Here is a 22,585-nt window from a genome sequence, read left to right as displayed (position 1 = left end):
CATGTTTATGTCTAAGAGGTTTTTGCCTATGTTTTTTTCCAAGAGTTTAATGGTTTCGTGACTTACATTCAGGTCTTTGATCCATTTTGAGTTTACCTTTGTATATGGGGTTAGACAATGGTCCAGTTTCATTCTCCTACATGTAGCTGTCCAGTTTTGCCAGCACCATCTGTTGAAGAGACTGTCATTTTGCCATTGTATGTCCATGGCTCCTTTATCAAATATTAATTGACCATATATGTTTGGGTTAATTTCTGGGGTCTCTAATCTGTTCCACTGGTCTGTGGCTCTGTTCTTGTGCCAGTACCAAATTGTCTTGATTACTATGGCTTTGTAGTAGAGCTTGAAGTTGGGGAGTGAGATCCCCCCTACTTTATTCTTCTTTTTCAGGATTGCTTTGGCTATTCGGGGTCTTTGGTGTTTCCATATGAATTTTTGAATTATTTGTTCCAATTCATTGAAGAATGTTGCTGGTAATTTGAGAGGGATTGCATCAAATTTGTATATTGCTTTCGGCAGGATGGCCATTTTGACGATATTAATTCTTCCTAGCCATGAGCATGGGATGAGTTTCCATTTATTAGTGTCCCCTTTAATTTCTCTTAAGAGTGACTTGTAGTTTTCAGAGTATAAGTCTTTCACTTCCTTGGTTAGGTTTATTCCTAGGTATTTTATTCTTTTTGATGCAATGGTGAATGGAATTGTTTTCCTGATTTCTCTTTCTATTGATTCGTTGTTAGTGTATAGGAAAGCTACAGATTTCTGTGTGTTGATTTTGTATCCTGCAACTTTGCTGTATTCCGATATCAGTTCTAGTAGTTTTGGAGTGGAGTCTTTAGGGTTTTTTATGTACAGTATCATATCATCTGCAAATAGTGACAGTTTAACTTCTTCTTTACCAATCTGGATTCCTTGTATTTCTTTGTTTTGTCTGATTGCCGTGGCTAGGACCTCCAGTACTATGTTAAATAACAGTGGGGAGAGTGGGCATCCCTGTCTGGTTCCCGATCTCAGTGGAAATGCTTTCAGCTTCTCGCTGTTCAGTATAATGCTGGCTGTGGGTTTATCATATATGGCCTTTATTATGTTGAGGTACTTGCCCTCTATTCCCATTTTGCTGAGAGTTTTTATCATGAATGGATGTTGAATTTTGTCAAATGCTTTTTCAGCATCTATGGAGATGATCATGTGGTTTTTGTCTTTCTTTTTGTTGATGTGGTGGATGATGTTGATGGATTTTCGAATGTTGTACCATCCTTGCATCCCTGGGATGAACCCCACTTGGTCATGGTGTATGATCCTTTTGATATACTGTTGAATTCTGTTTGCTAATATTTTATTGAGTATTTTTGCATCTACATTCATCAGGGATATTGGTCTGTAATTTTCTTTTTTGGTGGGGTCTTTTCCTGGTTTTGGTATTAGGGTGATGTTGGCTTCATAGAATGAGTTTGGGAGTATTCCCTCTTCTTCTATTTTGTGGAACACTTTAAGGAGAATGGGTATTATGTCTTCTCTGTGTGTCTGATAAAATTCCGAGGTAAATCCGTCCGGCCCCGGGGTTTTGTTCTTGGGTAGTTTTTTGATTACTGTTTCAATTTCTTTGCTTGTAATTGGTTTGTTTAACTTTTGTGTTTCTTCCTTGGTCAGTCTTGGGAGGTTGTATTTTTCTAGGAAGTTGTCCATTTCTTCTAGGTTTTCCAGCTTGTTGGCATATAGGTTTTCATAGTAGTCTTTAATAATTCTTTGTATTTCTGTGGAGTCTGTCGTGATTTTTCCATTCTCATTTCTGATTATGTTGATTTGTGTTGACTCTCTTTTTCTCTTAATAAGTTGGGCTAGAGGCTTATCTATTTTGTTTATTTTCTCAAAGAACCAGCTCTTGGTTTCGTTGATTTTTGCTATTGTTTTATTCTTCTCAATTTTGTTTATTTCTTCTCTGATCTTTATTATGTCCCTCCTTCTGCTGACTTTAGGCCTCATTTGTTCTTCTTTTTCCAGTTTTAATAATTGTGATGTTAGACTATTCATTTGGGATTGTTCTTCCTTCTTCAAGTGTGCCTGGATTGCTATATACTTTCCTCTTAAGACTGCTTTCGCTGCATCCCACAGAAGTTGGGGCTTAGTGTTGTTGTTGTCATTTGTTTCTATATATTCCTTGATCTCTATTTTGATTTGTTCATTGATCCATTGATTATTTAGTAGCATGTTGTTAAGCCTCCATGTGTTTGTGAGCCTTTTTGTTTTCTTTGTAGAATTTATTTCTACTTTCATACCTTTGTGGTCTGAAAAATTGGTTGGTAGAATTTCAATATTGTGGAATTTACTGAGGCTCTTTTTGTGAGCTAGTATGTGGTCTATTCTGGAGAATGTTCCATGTGCACTTGAGAAGAATGTATATCCTGTTGCTTTTGGATGTAGAGTTCTATAGATGTCTATTAGGTCCATCTGTTCTAGTGTGTTGTTCAGTGCCTGTGTGTCTTTACTTATTTTCTGCCCGGTGGATCTATCCTTTGGGGTGAGTGGTGTGTTGAAGTCTCCTACAATGAATGCATTGCAGTCTATTTCCCTCTTTAGTTCTGTTAGTATTTGCTTCACATATGCTGGTGCTCCTGTATTGGGTGCATATATATTTAGAATGGTTATATCCTCTTGTTGGACTGAGCCCTTTATCATTATGTAGTGGCCTTCTTTATCTCTTGTTACTTTCTTTGTTTTGAAGTCTATTTTGTCTGATATTAGTACTGCAACCCCTGCTTTCTTCTCACTGTTGTTTGCCTGAAATATGTTTTTCCATCCCTTGACTTTTAGTCTATGCTTATCTTTGGGTTTAAGGTGAGTTTCTTGTAAGCAGCATATAGATGGGTCTTGCTTTTTTATCCATTCTATTACTCTATGTCTTTTGATTGGTGCATTAAGTCCATTTACATTTAGGGTGACTATTGAAAGATATGTACTTATTGCCATTGCAGGCTTTAGATTCGTGGTTACCAAAGGTTCAAGGTTAGCTTCTTTAGTATCTTACTGCCTAACTTAGCTCGCTTATTGAGCTGTTATATACACTGTCTGGAGATTCTTTTCTTCTCTCCCTTCTTATTCCTCCTCCTCCATTCTTCATATGTTGTGTGTTTTGTTCTGTGCTCTTTTTAGGGGTGCTCCCATCTAGAGCAGTCCCTGTAGGATGCCCTGTAGAGGTGGTTTGTGGGAAGCAAATTCCCTCAGCTTTTGCTTGTCTGGGAATTGTTTGATCCCACCATCATATTTAAATGATAGTCGTGCTGGATACAGTATCCTTGGTTCAAGGCCCTTCTGTTTCATTGCATTAAGTATATCATGCCATTCTCTTCTGGCCTGTAGGGTTTCTGTTGAGAAGTCTGATGTTAGCCTGATTGGTTTTCCTTTATAGGTGACCTTTTTCTCTCTAGCTGCCTTTAAAACTCTTTCCTTGTCCTTGATCCTTGCCATTTTAATTATTATGTGTCTTGGTGTTGTCCTCCTTGGATCCTTTCTGTTGGGGGTTCTGTATAATTCCATGGTCTGTTCGATTATTTCCTCCCCCAGTTTGGGGAAGTTTTCAGCAATTATTTCTTCAAAGACACTTTCTATCCCTTTTCCTCTTTCTTCCTCTTCTTGTATCCCTATAATACGAATGTTTTTCCTTTTGTATTGGTCACATATTTCTCTTAGTGTTGTTTCATTCCTGGAGATCCTTTTATCTCTCTCTATGTCAGCTTCTATACGTTCCTGTTCTCTGGCTTCTATTCCTTCAATGGCCTCTTGCATCTTATCCATTCTGCTTATAAATCCTTCCAGGGATTGTTTCACTTCTGTGATCTCTTTCCTGACATCTGTGATCTCCTTCCGGACTTCATCCCACTGCTCTTGCATTTTTCTCTGCATCTCATCCCATTGCTCTTGCATTTTTTTCTGCATCTCTGTCAGCATGTTCATGATTTTTATTTTGAATTCTTTTTCAGGAGGACTAGTTAGGTCTGTCTCCTTCTCAGGTGTTGTCTCTGTGATCTTTGTCTGCCTGTAGTTTTGCCTTTTCATGGTGATAGAGATAGTTTGCAGAGCTGGTACAAGTGACCGCTGGAAGAGCTTCCCTTCTTGTTGGTTTGTAGCCTTTTCCTGGGAGAATAGCGACCTCTAGTGGCTTGTGCTGGGCAGCTGTGCGCAGACAGGGCTTCTGCTTCCTGCCCAGTTGCTTTGGGGTTTATCTCCGCTGTTGCTGTGGGCTTGGCCTGGCTGGGGCTGTTCCTCCAAAATGGTGGAGCCCCGTTGGAGGGGGAGCAGCCAGGAGACTCTTTATCTCCGTAAGGGGCCTCTGTGCTCCCTGCTGCCCAGGGGGTTAGAGTGCCCAGAGATCCCCAGATTCCCTGCTTCTGGTCTAAGTGACCTGTCCTGCCCCTTTAAGATTTCCAAAAAGCACTCTCCAAACCAAAACAACAGCAGCAACAATGAGAGAGGGAACAGAAAGAAAGAGAAAAAAAAAGGAAAAAAAAGGAAAAAACAAGCGATTTTTTTTTTTTTTTTTTGTCCTCAGGTGCCGGTCCCAGGCACCCGCTCACTGGTCCTGCTGCCCTGTCTCCCTAGCACCAGGGTCCCTGTCCTTTCAAGGCTTCCAAAAAGCACCCACCCACCGGTCCCGCAGGGAAGGAACGCTCAATATTCTTTGTCCTCAGGCACTGGTCCCAGGCACCCGCTCACCAGTCCCGCCGCCCTGCCTCCCTAGCACCGGGGTCCCTGTCCCTTCAAGGCTTCCAAAAAGCACTCGGCAAAAAGAGAGAAACAGAAGGGGAAAAACACGCGATTTCTTCTGTCCTCAGGTGCTGGTCTCAGGCACCCACCCACCGGTCCCACAGGGAAAAATGCGGGATATTCTTTGTCCTCAGGTGCCGGTCCCAGGCACCCGCTCACCAGTCCCGCCGCCCTGCCTCCCTAGCACCGGGGTCCCTGTCCCTTTTAGGCTTCCAAAAAGCACTCGCAGAAAAGAGAAAAAAAAAAGGGGAAAAACGCGCGATTTCCTCTGTCCTCAAGTGCCGGTCTCAGGCACCCGCTCACCGGTCCCGCAGGGAAAAACGGGGGATATTCTTTGTCCTCAGGCGCCGGTCCCAGCCACCCACTCACCAGTCCCGCCACCGTGCCTCCCTAGCACTGGGGTCCCCGTCCCTTCAAGGCTTCCAAAAAGCGCTCGCCAAAAAGAGAAAAAAAAAAAAAAGGGGAAAAACGCGCGACCTCCTCCGTCCTCAGGCACCGGTCTCAGGCACCCACCCCCAGGTCTCGCAGGGAGAAACGCGGGATATTCTTTGTCCTCCGGCGCCGTTCCCAGGCACCTCCTCACCGGTCCCGCCACCCTGCCTCCCCAGCAACGGGGGCCGTCCCTCTAAGGCTTCCAAAAAGCGCTCGCCAAAAAAAAAAAAAAAAAAAAAACCGCTCCGGTTTCTCTCCACCCGCCGGGAGCCGGGGGGAGGGGCGCTCGGGTCCCGCCGGGCTGGGGCTTGTATCTTACCCCCTTCACAAGGCGCTGGGTTCTTGCAGGTGTGGATGTGGTCTGGATGTTGTCCTGTGTCCTGTGGTCTCTATTTTAGGAAGATTTTTCTTTGTTATATTTTCATAGCTCTATGTGTTTTTGGGAGGAGATTTCCACTGCTCTACTCACGCCGCCATCTTGGCTCCGCCTCTCCCATCATTCTTATTATTTATCCTCAGCATAAATAACTGGTGGGATCCAGCCTAGGAATGGAAGGTTGCATTAACCTTAAATTCCATAATTAGTTCAATCTATAATATTAAAAGACTTAGAAAGAAAGCCAAATGATCATCTTAGTAGTACAGGAAAAGCATTTGATGAAGTTCAACATGTAATTTTTTAAGCATTCAGTTAACAAGGAATAGAGGAAATTTCCTCGACCTGATAAATGGCATCTGTGAAAAACTTATAGCTAAAATCATACTTAATGGTAAGAGGCCACTTATTTGTTCCCTGGAATCAGAAAAATGGCAACAATTGTTTGCTCTCACATTTATTCAGCATTATACTAGAGGTCCTAGCCAGTGCAGTGAGTCAAGAGAAAGAAAATTTAAAAATCCAAATGGGAGAAGATTATTTATAACTGTCTTTATTTACATAAAACATGGTCATACATTTAAAAAATCCTAATGTTCAAAAAATCTACTGTAGTTAAGAAATGAGTTTAAGCAAGGTCATAGAATACAAAGTCAGTATATAACAATAATAGTATTTTGATTTTCTTGTGATAATCAGAAATCGAAACCTACTGTTTTTGAATCATTTAAAAAATACTGTTTATGGTAGCACAAAAATATGAAATAACTGAGGAATAAATTAACAAAATACATGCAAAATTTGTTCAGGGAAAACTAAAACATTGCTGAAAGAAATTAAAGAAGACCTATGTAAACAGGGTGATCCCATGCTCATGAATCAGAGACAGTATTGTTAAGGTCCTGAAATTGATCTGTACATTCAGCACAATCCTAGTTCAAATCTCATCAGGCATTTTGGTAGAAATTGACAAGTTGATTCTGAGAGAAATTATTTACAAAAAAAGTACCTGATAAAGACTTGTATCTGCTAGTGTAATTCAGAGGCAGGGATAGCACAGGTTTGAGAAATCTTTCACGTAGGGGATGGCATCAGCAGCAGGGAGTTGTGCCCTGAGGGAGAGTCAGCATTTCCATGGGCAGAGAGGAGGGAGGGGGTTCAGCATGCAGACAGAATACAGAGTTGTATCTAGAATATGTAAAGAACTCTTACAAACCCAGGAAGAAGAAAAACACCCATTTTTTATAACAGGCTGAAGATTTGACTAGACAACCAAAGAAAACATAGCACAAGAAACTTCGTTAGGGGAATGCAAATTAAAACCACAGAGAAATCTTCATACCCACTAAAATGGCTTAAGTTAAAAAGACTGACTTATCAAGTGCTAGGAAGAATGTAGAAGAATTTGACAGTTTCTTAAAAACAAATAGGATACAACTCAGCAATCCTATTTTTAGGTGTTTATTCAAGAAAAATGAAAACATGTTGAAATACAAATGTGTATGAATGTTTATAGCAGCTTTATACATAATGGCTCAACACTGGAAACTACCCAAGTGTCCACCAACTAATAAATAAACAGATTAAGGTTTGTTCATACAGTGGAAAACTACTTAGCAATAAAAAAGAATTAATTACTGATACACAAAACCACAGGGATGAATTTGAAAAACATTATGCTAAGTGATAGAAGCCAGACGTAAGAGAATACACAAGATATGATATCATTTACATGAAATCTACAATAGGCAGAAGCATTGACAGAAAACAGATCAGTGGTTGCCCTTCCTGAGATTGGGGGGAAGGACATATTGGGAGGAGGAGACTGACTGCAAAGGGGCTCTAGGGAACTTTCTGGGGTAATGGAAATGCTATATCTATATCATGATTATGGTGATGAGTCGCCTGAGTGTTTATATTCTTCAAAACTTACTAAATTGTATATTTAAAATTGGTAAGTTTTATTGTATGTGGATCATTCCTCAGTAAAGCTGATTAAAAATAAGGTAACCAGTGTAACTCTATATGTCAGCCGAGTAGTGGGGAAGTTAGAGTAGTTCAGAGGCAGGGTCAGCACAGGTTAGAGAAATCTTTCACGTAGGGAATGGCATCAGCAGCAGGGAGTTGTGCCCTGAGGGAGAGGCAGCATTTCCATGGGCAGAGAGGAGGGAGGGGGTTCAGCACCAGACAGAATCCATGTCTACAGAGGATAAAGAGTGAAACTTGGCGTAAGGAGATTTGGTTTCTAGCCATAGTAACTTGAATGGTATTTTATATTTCTTTGAATTCCAATAGCTTCTTAGGATTTATAAAGAACTTGTGCACTAAGTAATTTTTACCTTGGATGAACTACCAACTCTCTATAACTGTTTCTTTATCTGCTCCTATCCTCCTGTGGAGCTGGGGTGCTGGTTTCTTTGATGCCTATGTTCTGAGCGTGTTAGAGGGAAGGATGGGGCGGTGGAGAGAAGGCGACTCAAAACGATGAGGAGGAACCCGTGGCTATGGCTTCCCCCGTGCATACATAATTAAACTTTGTTTTTTCTCCTGTTAAAGAAATTGTGAGGAATGACAAAGCGTTTGTGAGAAATGTCTGAAATTTGAAGGAGGGAACCCCCACACCACCTCCTGGTAATTGACTCCTCTGTGCTGCCCTCCCTTCAGGGTATTGTTACTCTAGCTCTGTGCTCCCCAGCACTGCCCACTTCCCCACATCCAGCTTCTCTGTCAGCCACCGAGGTCCAGTGTCTGATGACTCCTCCCCACTATAAATAGTTTGGGGTACAGTCACCACTGATTCCTTTCCTTGGGCAAATCCATGACCATTTATTTTTTTGAAGTCCCTCTTTGCATTTCCACAGCGGTGACTACTCTCCCCTCCAGGGGCCGCTCATGGCTTCCAGAATGTCTTTCTCTTTTTATTCTTCTCCTACTTGTGACTGTTTCTCTATGTGCCCTTCCTGACTACCTTTGCTGTTTACCCTTTTAGTCTTGGTGTTTCTCACAATTCTGTCCTTATCCTTCTTTTCTTACATTATACATGATTCGTGGGTGATCATCTGTACTTTTATGATTTCAGTTGATGCTGATATCCCTAAAATTTCTCACCTCTCTTCTGAGCACCTGATTAGTCTTTCTGAAGGCACACCCAGATATTTTTAATCATCTCCATCTGGATATTCTTGAGCACCTCTGGGTTTTGTGGCAGAATTGTTAAGAGCACAGATTCTGGAGGCAGCCTGCCTGAATTTGACCCCTGAGTCCCCTACTAGTAGAAGCTGTGTGGCGTAAGCAAATTACCTCTTTCTGTCTTGATTTCATCTTACATTAGAAAAAAAATAGCACACATCTGATATGACTGATTGATGAACAGTGTCTGTATACAGTAAGTACTATGTATATAAGTTTTAGCTGCTGCTGTTCTTTTCTTTAAGGCACAACTCTTTGTCTCCTGGGCCCTCTCCCTACTCTTCAGCTCCTCTAATATTCTAGCGTGTTCAGTTGTATTCTCAGCCAGCCACTGAGTTTCCCAAGTGAGAAACTTAAGAGTCATCAATGAGTCCCTTTTTTTATTTGCTATGTTGTCTCTTTTGTATTTCAAATTGCTCATACTGCTTTAGTTCAAGGTTCCCTCATCTCTTTTAGTAGTGTAAAAGTTACTTGAAGGGTCTGTTTCTACTCTTGTTGCCAACTCTTGTCCATCCTTCCCTCTAGGGACAGAGGAATCTTTCTAAAATATACTTGTGCCTCACTGCTCAGGCCTGTGGTTTTCAAACTTTGCTTCATGGAACCCTGGGGTTCTGTGGCTGGGACTGTATGGCCACCATGAGATGGAGAGCAGTGGGGAGAGATTAAGGACATAGAGGATAAGGAGTGATCAGTGTCCTGCCTCTTCCTTGTTCCCCACCGCCACCCAGAACACCAAGCACAGCAGCTTGGCTTTTGTCTCTCCTCCTAGCCCTGCTGTCATAAACACCTGTGGCATTCAGGGTGAAGTTCAAGGTCTAAGTGAGACATAAGGGACACTTTTGTGAACTATCCCCACTACTGCCCCAACCTTATTGCTGTACTCCACCGCATAAATAACACTTGATGAGTGTGTGCTGTACCACTTCCTGCGCCGGCAGTGTTCTGGTGCCTTCCTTCATGCTCTTTCCTCTGCCCACATACCCTTACCATTGCCTCATTTGCCTGACTAATTCCTAATTGTTCCTGTAGGTTCAGCTCAGGCATCATCTCCAGAAATGATTCCTATTCCTGCCTTCAGGACACTTGGGAAGCCCCCCTCTTTGTCCCCATAACATTCATGTTCTTCTCTCATCACCATCCTGACAGTAGAACCTTCCATGTAGGTATATCCTCTCTGACTTGTCTGCAAGGGCAGGACAAAGACTGTGTTGTTTTTGCTTGTCACTACGTCCCAGGCAACTTGCACTTTGCCCAGCACATAATAGGTTCTTGGTAAATATTTGACTTAACCATCTATCCCAGTGAATTAACAAGATGAAAAACAAACCTCTTAGCATGTTTTTTTTTTAACAGGACAGTGTCCACCTTGCTCTATCTCTTGCTGCCTCTCACCTCAATGGACTTCCAGATTTTTGGCTTTATAAGATACAGGTACTTCCCTCAAATCTTTCTATGCTTTTCTGTACACTGTTTCCCCTTTCTGAATTACTTTCCGCCCATCTTTACTTTTCCCAACTAACAAACTCCCTAGCTCTCAAAGTCACTTCAAAATTGATTCCTCTATGAAATGAACCTAATCTTCCTCTGTGTTCCCACACTCCATTCTTCAGACCCGTGGTATTCTCTGATTTCAATATTAGAGCCTTTTTTCTCCCCTTATCCCATTAGACTTGAGCTCCTTGGGGGCAAGGAACCGTGTCTCCTCCATTGTTTTGTAAAACTGGTCTTCTCTTAGCTTCTCCTTAGAACAAAGACCAGGGCTTTTGACGTGCTGTAAGTGGCCCTTCACACCTGTCTTCAAACTGTCTTCGATCTGATCTCATCTGCTGCCAACTGTACCCTGAACTGCAGCCCTTTCCAGCCACTTCTGAGCATGTCCCAGATTGGACTGACCACACAGTTTATCACATGTTGGCTTCCTTTGTTTCCTTCAGAATGGTGTACTCTTTTTATTCCATTGTTTTACGTATGTGTCATATTTCAGGCATATACCAAGAAGAGTAGTAATACAGCAATCTCTTATGTATGTATACAGTATAGCCAAAAAAAGTTATTTATATATAGAGAGAGCACTGAATCCCTTATTTTTTCCTCCCTAATCCCATTTCTTTTCCCTTCCTTCTCAGGGGATAATGGCAATCCTAAGTGTATTATTTATCATTTTGAATGTTCTGTCTGTAGAAGATATGTAATATTATTTTGCATTTTTAAAACTGTATAAATACTATTACCTTGTTTGTTGTTCTACAAGATTCCTTGCTTGTAGAACAGCATTATTTTGAGATTTATCCATATTTCTGCATGTAGCTTTGGATAACTTTAAACTGCTACATACTATTTCACTGTATGACTAGCCCACAATTTATTTACCTATTTTTGATCTGTGTTTTGGTGGTTTTCAGTTTTTCATTGTTAGACCAATTTGTAATGAACGTTCTTGTACAGAAAGGAAAATCTAATCTTCTAATTTAAAAAAATGTTCTGGTAGCTATATCCTAAGTGAATACTTGCACACTTGAAAGGCAGTTTCAACTTACCTTTTAAAATTAGAATTGCCCTTTACTTGCCAACATCATATGTCTTTATCACTTACTCTGAATAGCATTAAATGAGGGCTAGTACTTTGAGTGCAAAGCTTCAGCAGAAATTACTTTGCTCCGCAATTGGCAAGTCATGTCTCCTATAAATTTAGGTCATTTTGCCCTAAAAATGCTAAATGAAAGCCAAAATTAGAATGTTAAAGAATAACTTTGAAAGCTCTAGCTATACGACTTGAGGAAAAGCCTGTGAAGTTGTAGAAAAATAACAACTTGAAGTAAGTGTGAATTGTCTGTTTTTCTTCATTCATAATCGAAAATTGTAAGTGACCTCAAATCATCTGTTCTTACACCAGCTTCTTTAAAAGTGCTGAGACCAGTAGCCACAGCTTCTTGAGGTGCACCATTTCAACATTTTATTCCCTTAATAGTCAAATTTTCCATTCTGCCTAACTTAAGGAGCTTACTGTTTGAATGGAAGCTTCCTTGTTTTGTCTTCTACTAATAAGGAAAGCAGATTGCTAGTATTCTCTTTTGAAATAAATAAACCAGCCTTTCTGCTCTGAAGGAAACAATTTCAGATTTTGCTTTGATTCTTTGGACTCATTTAATAATTTTCCTCCATCGATGATGAAAGTTGCTACAGATTATCTCTGTTGTCCTTCTCTGAGAGTGTACTCTGAAGACACTGAGGCAGGGAAAGGATCCCAGCTGGCTCAACCCACGAAGCAGCTGCTGGTGCTGGTGTTTCATAAACTCAAAGTGCACTGTTTTGCTCCAGTTGCCCCTTTCCTCTTACTAACACCAAGAAGCTCATTTCTTCCAGGTATATTTACTGTTTTCCCTTTTTGTTTGGGCATCCAGTTTGTGCCTTTGAGTCTTGCCATGTCCTAAACCAAAACTGACCACCAAAGTTCTTCTTGTCTCAGAAAACTTCCAAAATTCCATTTAGTGCAGAGAATGTACAGCAAACAGTTAAAAGAATCTTAACGAGCATTTCCATGTGAATGTGCTTTTTACACTATCCTAACATATTTTTACCTTTTAAAATTTTCATCTCCTGCAAAATAATTTGTGTATATAAAAACACATATGGTTAATTCAGTTCACTATTATGTTCACTTGTTCTTTTACTCAGCAGTTTTACTTCAAGAAATTTATCCTATGGAATAATATTACCTTAGGTATGCTAAAAATTATGCACAAAGGTTTTCATTGCAGAGCTGTTTATAATTAAAAAATGGAAACATTGCAATGATTGATCTAATCAACCAAATAAATTGCAGTATATCATATGCTTAGATATTGAGTTATTGATACTCAATAAATGTTGAATGAATCAGGGAATATGTTGTTAAGTGAAAAAAGTGTAAGATACAGAATGGTACGTGTGTTGTGGAATAAAAAAGATGGATATATATGTACAGTATTCATTTGTATACATACCTAGCTGCATATAGCATTTCTGGAATCATATGCTTTAAACTGCTTATATGTATTAGTTACCAGTGGACCATGAGAATGGGTGTGAGTAGAAAGTATGATGTTTACTTTTGACCTTAAAAAGGAAAAACAAAACAAAAAGCGGTACTAAATCTCAAATGGAGAAGATCTAGAAAAAGACTGAAAAAAAGCACATGTCTTTATAAAGTGAGTCTTTCTTCCTACTTCTTTACACAGCACTACCACTCCACTCTGCTCACTGTCTCCTGTCTTGCCTCTGTGCTTTGGCTTCTGTTTGGAAATATCTTCTCTCTCTTTTTGCACAAATAAGTCTTTTTTCCTCTTCAAGATTCAATACAGGATCTAACCCTTTCATAAAACTTTTCTGGACTATTCCATTGAAAAGAAGTGTCTCCTTTAGACAATACCTTTAATCAGTATTATATGACCTAACTCAGATTCCTTCAGTAATTCTTTCACTTACTCTTTCTTCCTACTGTATTTGAGCGTAGATTTAAAGAATATTCATTACCCCTGTTATATTTGCTGTGCACAACATCTAACATTACCATTAATTGTTTAAGGAATTTTTTCCTTGATAATGTTAGTTAAAACTTAATCTAGAAAGAATATTTAGTAGCCATGTCTTCAGTGAATATCCCATTTAAACCATCTGAAATAATTAGGGATCTTTCAAAATTGATATTTAAATCAATATTCTATTTAGAAGAGTATCACTAAGAAATAGTAATGTTTTGGCATTAAAAAGATGCTACAGGTTGACTCATAGACACTGAGAAGTGACTAGTGATTACCAAGAGGGAGGGGTTAGGGTGGGGAGCGAGGGAGGGTGAAGGGGATAGAGGGGTACAATAATTTGCTATCACAATATAAGTTGGTCTTGAGGATGATAGTACAGCATGGAGAATATAGTCAATGATTCTGTAACATCTTTCTACATTGATAGATAGTAACTGCACTAAAAGGGATGAGGATTTAATAATATGGGTAACTGTCGAGTCACTGTGTTGTATATTTGAGACCAACATAAGATTGTATATCAATAATACTTCAATAACAAAAATGCTACAGGTTATGCCTAAAATTTTTATGGAAATGTAGATAGTATTAGAATTGCCTTTATTTTTAAATGCCATCTAACCCAAAGAGGAGTTCTTTATTCATTAGATGTAATGGAATTAATATTGAGATAATATAATTATATATCTTTGGAGTTCTATTATTAGACGCATACACAGTTAGGATTGTTATGTCTTCTTGGTTAACTGAGTCTTTCATCATTATAAAATCTCTCTTCTTAATAATATGTCCTTAAATCTACTCTGTCAAATATTAATTCCAGCTCTTTTATGATTATTTTTTATATATCTTTTTTGTGTTATTTTACTGTTACCTGTGTCTTTAAATTTACAGGGGTGTATCTTATAAACAGTATCTGAATCTTGTTTATCTAGTCTGACGATCTCTGCCATTTAACTGTAGTGTTTAGGCCATTTACATTTAATGTAAATCATTTTATTCTTTGAAAATTGCTCGTTTAGGTCTGTTAAGTACCTCTTAGAATAATTTTTACCCTGGGTTAAAATAGCCCTGTTCCTGAAGCATGGCCTTTGTGAGAATTCAGCTGAATGCCCATGCTCAGTGAATTTTCTCCTTTGTGGCTGTTTGGAACTCTAGCGACCTTCAGCATTTTGTGACCTCCAAAATCTCTGTTCAGTTTGCAGTTCCCAAATAGTTGTTCACTACCACACCTTTTGGGGTCTTTCTGTACACAGTACACTTTAGTATTTAGCTACTCTTGATCTTTGGGCAAATTTCTGGGCCTCTGTCTTGCATTTCTTTGCAGTCTGAAAATCTGCCTGCAAATTCCAGCTGCCATAGCAACCCCAATTTCATATCTCTGTCTTCTCAGCTCAACACAATACTGCTGTGTACTGTTTAGGTCCTACCTTTCTGAACCAGTGTGAAATATTCCTCTAGGCAGAAACTCACCATTATAGGGCCCATGTGATCTCTCCTTCTAGGGATGGTAATCCTGCACTTCAGATGGCGCATAACAACTGAAAACAGTTGTTCCATACAATTCATCCAGGTTTTTAGTTGTTTATAGCAGGAGAGTTATTCTGTACCAGTTAATCCATCATGGCCAGAAGTAGAAATCTTATAATACATATATTTAAAGTCATTCTTTTTGAGAAATAAAAATATAAACATGTAATATAGAATCATAGACTCTATTTTCAGAGAAGTAATCTTATCCAACACACTTTTTGAAAGATGAGTAGACATACAATAAGCCCAAGTGACTTGAAGTAGATTACACTATGAGTTAGTCTGTATCCCAGGTTTTCTACATCTCTGTCCACTTTTCTTTCCACAATAGTAACCTTCTGAGAATTTCTCCTGTGTTTGAAGTATAAACTGTCAAACTTTTTTATTTTTTAGAACTGTTATACTTTGAACATTCTCCTTACTTCATTTTTGTTAAACCAATAGTATTGTTAAGCCTGCTGTTAATGCTGACAGAAAAAAACAAATCCTTGCAAGTTCATTTTAAAGTAATTGACATTCTATGGTATTGTATAATTCCCCTTGAGACCTAAAAAAGGAGACACGTAGTTCTTATAATTGGGGTTTTTGTTTGTTTGTTTTTCAGTTTGTTTTCCTTACTGTCTAAAAAACACAACAAAGTTCTGGAACAAGCCACACAGTCCTTGAGAGGTTCTCTGAGTTCTAATGATGTTCCTCTACCAGATTATGTAAGTAGTTACCTTCCTTTGTCAACAAAAAATTTTTCTTTTATTGTTAAATTTATAAGTATCCTGGTGCCTGAAAAACCTTTAATACACATATAAAGGAGTGATGTCTCAAATCTGAGGAAAAAATCTTAAATGACTGTTAATAAGTGGTTGAAGAAAGTGAAGCATAAACCAATGATTGTTTGCTAGGATTCTCATTACCTTCGTCAGGAAACCTACTCCCAACCAATTACACACAAGCAAAGGAGGGATTTTGTAGAAAGTATGCAAAAGTTTGTCACGGAACTCAAGGGAGGAAGTACACCTGGATATCACAGGAAGAGACCCTGAAACTGAAAAGCCATTGGATTCAAGAATATCCTGTCTCTGAGGCCGTTTGGTTTCTGGGCTCCCCTTTTTTCTTTTGCTTCAGTTTTAGATTGTGTTGCTGCTCTCTATTGGCCACATTTCCCTGCTTGCTGACTTGGACTTGACAATGGTAACTCCAGCCCTTCACCTTCCTCCCAACCCATAACATCCTGGGAGTGTTGTGGCTTTAGCTAACTGACCAGGTTTTGGAGGTCTAATTCTCAGCTTCTGGGAAAAAAGGTGATCTGCTCTGCTCAGGTCAGTAGTAGGCTTGTCCAGTCTCGGCAGCCACGGTCAGCAGAGAACAGCATAATGTGTTGCTTGTGTTCCATCCATTCTAAAGATAAAGAGGTTATTACCACCTGACCTGAGAGGAGGATGAATAAAACAGAAGCAGCACAACGGTGAGCATTAAGCAATCATAGGAAGGAGGGTGCATTATGAGTTCCTTTAGGGCAGAGCCACTGTCTGTGACCCTTCTTATATTTTGGATCATAACTGAGATGAGGATGCTGAAACTTATCTTGTCATAAGCCACAGAAGTAGTTCAGCAAGTTCTAACAAGGGCCTCCCTAAATCTCCAGACAACAACTTAGTAGGTTGATATTTAGAAACTTTATGAGAGAATTTTTAAATTCCGAGTTTGAAGTGGTGATGCATAGCAGACAGCTAGAGAGTTGTTTTGCTGGTTTCCTGTGGTTTGTTTCACTTCTAAGTGGTTGTGCTGATAGGAGACGGTGGGAGCAGCACCCGTCCAGACAGCCGTCACTGATAAACAAAGACAGCTGTGTGCAGCCACAACCTGACTCCTGCTGTTTTTCTCCTCTTTTGTTTGTTTGCGTGTATGTGTGACGTTTTGATTTGTCATCCCACCAAGGTATTAAATTCATAGTTCCAAAAATCTGTCTAACCCAAGAAAAAATTATCTTCTAAGATCTTTCTGCTAGTTGAATAATCTCAACTTTTAAAAAAGAAGCCTAATAACTCTTTTCTATCTTTCCCATGACTTGTTATAAGAAAAATTTTTCTTCCTAACTGTGTCTTGGAAATCTCCGTTAAGACCAGAGTAGCAGTGTCAATTAAGTTTATTAAGAACTTAATTTGGTTCATCTGTAAATGTTTTGTTATTTTTATGCAAGTACCATTTGTTTCTATAGTGTTCCTGTGTCATTTATTCCAAAAAAATGTGTTGCATGTATATAGTCTTGTTTGCCCTAGCAGCATTCTCTTGTATTCAGAGATCAGAAAATTGTATTTCTTTTGAGAAAAAGGGTCACGTTTAATAGTATTTGCCAATCAGGAAGGTGATTATGTAGTAAGAAAACAGGTTGAACTCATAACAGACATATGAATTCTACTATTGAATTTTACAGTTGTTAGTCACTATTTTCTTTTGCATGAAATTTTCTGTAAGTAAAAATGGATTTCTTAAAGGTTATGTTTCCTAGAAATACTGGGAGAATTCCATTTGGAATCTGCCATTGACAGTCCTTATTTTAACACTTGTGTGTGTGAGACTCCACAAATCACAACATTTTCCAAATGGGTTTATGAACTTGAATTTTGCTCCTTTTCTCAGTTAATTGAAGAGGGTTGATACACTATCGATTCAGCTGTAGTGATGATGACTGTGAATCACTCCTGCTACTGATCAGAAAGGTGATTGAAGAAAACTGTAGAGACCTTAAAAGTAAATGCTGCAGTATGTTCTCTAATGGTAACTCAGAGTTTTGTCATTCCCATCGCTCAAGACATAAGTTATTTGCACATTTGAAACCATCATCTCATTTTCATTCTCTTTTAAATTGGTCATTTACTGGAGAAATCAAATATGTTCATCCCCTTTTCTGCTCCAGAAATTTTAGTGAAGTGTCTTAGTCCACAGCCACATAACATTCTGTGTCCTATACTAAGGCTTTAGACCACTTGCTTGTAAAAGATGGAAAATGAAACTGAAAGGGTCTTAATGCAGTAGTGGATTCCCTGACATGTACTTTCTACTCTAGCACTGAATGAACTATATTAGCAAAGAGTTTGAATAAGTGCTTAAAAATAAGGCTATATTTTTCTTTTTACTGTGTGTGTGTGTGTGTGTGTGTGTGTGTATGTGTGTATGGTACTTTTAGTCTACCTAGAGGTTTCTGGGTTTATTAAGAAAATGTTTATTCATACTATAGAATTCACAAGTCAATTGAGTAAGGATAGAGAGAGAAAATATCAAGATACAAAAACAGTATTAGTACTTTAGTACAACCTTGTTTGTCTGAACATCTCAGGAAATCTGAGGCTTTCAACCCAGTTCTAGGTAATGAAGAATTTGCCCTGGCTACTAAAGAGGAAATAAAACAAAAGTTGCACTCAAGTCTGCTATGGGGAGAGGAAATGCCCACTGTAGAGAATGATAGCTGGTTCTGCAGCCTTTATAGGGGCAGTAAAGATGTTTAGGAAAGCATATGAAGTTATGTTGGTAACATGGTTGTACCTCTGTATTAGGGTTTCCTAAAATTTAATTCAATAGCTAAAGGGACAGGAGAGAATTGTTAAAGGAGAATCTTTTAACAATTTTTAAAAATAGAAATAAACCTCTCAAACAATTTGGGCATATGCAACAGAACCTGAATATAAAAAGTGAAACAAAAATCATAAACAAGTTATAGTTGCTTTTTAAGCTATAATTATGGTTTTTTAATGATAAATATTGTTACAGTGTCATATAAGCTTTGTTTCCTTAATTTCTACCAATCGTTTTCAACTATTTTGAGGTGACAATTTTTATTCTAGGTGGAACCATAAGGAACCAAAGTATATTGTCCTTTGATCACCAGAGAACTTTTAAACTTTTCTGTAGGACCAACTCTATCATCTGATTGCAAATAGTAAATGCAAAGGCACAAGCCAAAAAGAATAAGGAGATAGAATCTGAAAAATCAGCAGAAGTATAAATAGTAGCTAAGAGCTTATCATTGAATTGCTAAGCAAGTATAATGCTATGGACCTATTTTATATTTATATAAATGCATAGAATTTTATACACATACATATTCTGAAAATGGTTCTCAAACTATCATTTTTCCTTTCATTGTCTCATGAGTTTACAGTGGAGTCCTTTAAAGGCTACCTGATGAGTGATTGTTTCTTTGATATAACAGTTAACAGAATGTATACTTATATATTCTTGTGTTTTACATTTTTTTTAGGTTCAATTTCTAAAATGGTAAATACTGATACATATAATCCACATAAAAATGGCTTTTTGGGAGCATCAGTGATTTTTAAGAATATAAAGGGGGTCTTAAGATCAAAATACTTGAAAACCACTGATATATATGATCTGTTACACATACACACACGTACACAAAGAAGACAAATACCACTCTCTTGTATTTTATAATGATTTCATTTGTGTTATTTTTCTCTCTCCTAGTAGGAATGGATGCATTTTGAAGGCATGAGTCTATTGTGTCTTAGGTTGAGAAAAATAGACCAAATATCAAACAATTAATTGATGAGGATCAGGTACCAGCTCAGAACGTCTTCATGCTCTGGCAGGTGTCCAAAACTGGAAGAGTCAGACCTAAATCTTATCTGGATGACGTGTGATCTGGATTGTTTGATCATTTTCTTAGTCAAAAAGAGTTAGTTTCTAACATGTAGTAGATATGGGTACTTTTTCAGCTAAATCATTAAATTTTCTCAGTAATTTTTACATGATCTTTATGTCAGAATTGCTTTATTCCCATTCAAGGTGTAGTTCTAGCATTTTTTTCTTTTAGTTTAATACAAATAGAACAGATTATTCAACCTCTGCTTGATTTAATAGTTTGCTTCCTTAAATTGTAACTTCCTAAAGAATAGAAGCCATATATTTGAAATTTATCTTGATCAAGTCTTGATTGCTTATCATTATCATTCTACATGGAACCCTAAAATATTGCTAACCCCAAAATATATTATTCGACTTACCTCTTGAACCAATAGCTCTTTTTAATAATCTTTCAGCAATTATTTAAAAGTTTTATATCTGCTTTTAGATATTTCATTTCTTCAGATATACATTCTAAGGTATTCTGAATTCTGTATGACAAAATTTAAATTCAGGCATTAAAAAAATTTTTCCCCATTTATTTTAGGTTGTTCTGTTTTTAAAATTTCATCTTAGTGTTTACTCTAACTCCAATCTCAAAATCATTTGACTCAAGTAATTGATAGTAAATATTAAAAAAGAACCTTTACCCATTTGTTTTGTATGTTTGTACTATTACTGATCTAGTGTTAAAATGCCTCTCTTTATACACACATACACACACACACTCAAATATAAATACCAAAATACACATATATTGTACTTTTTGTATTTATAGGATTCATTATTGATGAGACTGTCTCAGACTTCTCTGCAGGGTTTAAAGGCTGGGGTAGAGAATTTAACATTTACATAACATGGAAACAATTATGGGTGAAGTTTGAAACTATGAAATTTGTCACTGGTAAAACTGTCTTAGATACTATCACTTTTGAAGGAATTACTTAGGGTGTTTATTCCAGTGATGGTGACATTAATCAGATTACTACAACTTCTGTTTGGAATTACTTTTAACATGGTATGAGTGGTAAAAATGAAGAAGGCATTCCCATACATACAGGGAATCTAAGAGGCTAGTTAAAACAAACGCTGAGCTATACAACTCAATATGATAAATTTTAGAAGAGGATTATAACTACACTTGTAGGATGTTGGAAGAGGGAGAGAACTACTTTTGGGAAGCAGGGGAGGAACTGTAGCAGGTTTCATTGTTGAAATTTGAGCTGGGTAGTATTTTTAAAAGGAGAGATTAAGGTGGGAAAACATTGTAGAGCGTGTGCTTCTTGGAAAGGGCATGAAAGTGAAAACAACACATCATCGCTGCTAGGTTCCTCGTATCCAGCACAGTGTCTGACATGTAATAGGTGCTCATGAATTATGTTACCTCTTTCTCACACCAGGCACAAAAATTAACTCAGAATGGATTGTAGACCTAAAGGTCAGAGCTTAAGCTATAAAACTCATAGAAGAAAATATAGACTAAATCTTTCTGATTTTGGGTTAGTCAAGGACTTCTTTGGTACCAAAAATACAAGCAACAAAAGAAAAATGAATAAATTGTACTTCACCAAAATTTAACTTTTGTGCTTCAAAGGACACCATCAGGCAAGTGAAAAGATAACCTAGAATGGGGGAAAATATTTGCAAATTTTATATCTGATAGGAGACTAGCATTCAGAATATGTGAAGAACCCCTATAACTCAATCATAAAAAGGCAAAAATAGTCCAATTAAAAGGTAGTTGACTTTTTTGTAACATGGTTCTGTAACTTCTATAGCTTACATATTTCTGGCCTTGGGCAGATCATTTTGCCTCTTTTAGTCTCAACTGCCTCATCTCTCAAATGGGACCAACAGTAGAACCTACCACCCAGGGTTGTTGTGAAGATTAAATGAATGAGTCTAGGTAGGATACTTGGCAGACAGCAAGCACTTGTATACTACAACTATGCTGTGTGACTCATGTGTGATAGAGATGTCTCTGTGCCCTCCAAGGAAGAACTTACAGGAGGAGATGTGTGACATCATCAGATGGAGAGGTAGAGAGAACAAGAGCCACCATTAACTGACCATAGATGAACAGCAGCATAGGAAGCATTTCTAATCTATCTGGAAATGTCTGGGTAATTATTTAGCATCAAACTGTAAATCTCAACCCCAAAGATATGGGCTCTTACTTCTCTATGGGCCCCCTGACCTTAAAATCATGTGGGCTGTGTATGTCCCAGAGCTTATAAGATGTACCAAACCAGAGTGACCAACAGCATAGGAATGGGTAGTTTTGGCATTTTTCTAGTTATCAGCAATCTTTCCTGCATGTCAGGCATGTGCTAGGCTTTGGTGAGGTGAGTGGCTAGATGCTCACCAAACCCGTTTCCTCTCCCTAATTACACAGCTAAGCAACATTTCCAACACACCTTTAATCAGGGGGCATCTGACTAGTTCTCTTCAGTGGAATGTAGGTGGATTGGATGTCATCACTGTACCATCTCCACACCTCCTCTCTTACCATATGCTAGTTAGATGCAGGAAAGCTAGCATGGGATTCGCAGATCCCAGAGGATGGCAGTGCCTGGACCCCTGAATCATCTCACAGAAGGCCCAACCGAGTGCCCTTTTGGCCTGTGATACAAGAAAGCAATAAAGCCTTTACTATATTAAAAAAAAATGGGCAAAGGATCTGAGTAGTCATTGCTCCAGAGAAGACTTACAGGTGACCAATGAGCACATGGAAAGATGTACAGCATTATCCACTGGGGAAATGCAGCTCAAAACCACAGTGAAGTTCACACCCACAGCAATGACTATAGCAAAAAAGGCAGAGAATCACAAGTGTTGGTGAGGGTGTGGAGAAAGTAGAATCCTCATACAATTCCTGGTAAGAATGTGAAATGGTGCATTTGCTTTGGAAAGCAACCTGCAGTTCCTCAAAATACTAAACATCAAATAACCATATGACCCAGCATATGTTAATACCTGCAAAGAATTGAAAACATACGTCCATGCAAAAAACGTGAATGTTCATAGCACCATTATGTGAAATAGCCAAAACATGGCAACAACCCAAATGTCCATGAACTGGTAAGAGGATAAATAAAATGTGACACTTCTGTGCAATGGAATATTATTTGACAAT

General features: G+C 38.3%; 1 protein-coding gene across 4 annotated transcripts in view; it reads left to right on the top strand.

Annotated features, from left to right (window-relative positions):
• DYM (dymeclin) overlaps positions 1-22,585 on the top strand; it is a 403,540-nt gene that overhangs the window by 274,052 nt on the left and 106,903 nt on the right. For 3 of the 4 annotated variants that reach the window (XM_073213037.1, XM_073213039.1, XM_073213040.1), the window contains one exon: positions 15,416-15,518. In XM_073213037.1, coding sequence (XP_073069138.1) covers positions 15,416-15,518 — 103 coding nt within the window. Of the gene's footprint in view, positions 1-10,111; positions 10,190-15,415; positions 15,519-22,585 lie in introns of all 4 variants that reach the window. The other variant, XM_073213038.1, reaches the window with a different exon arrangement.

Source organism: Manis javanica, chromosome 9, assembly GCF_040802235.1.
Source record: "Manis javanica isolate MJ-LG chromosome 9, MJ_LKY, whole genome shotgun sequence".
Classification (NCBI taxonomy): Eukaryota; Metazoa; Chordata; class Mammalia; order Pholidota; family Manidae; genus Manis; species Manis javanica.
This window is presented reverse-complemented; position numbering and strand designations above follow the sequence as displayed.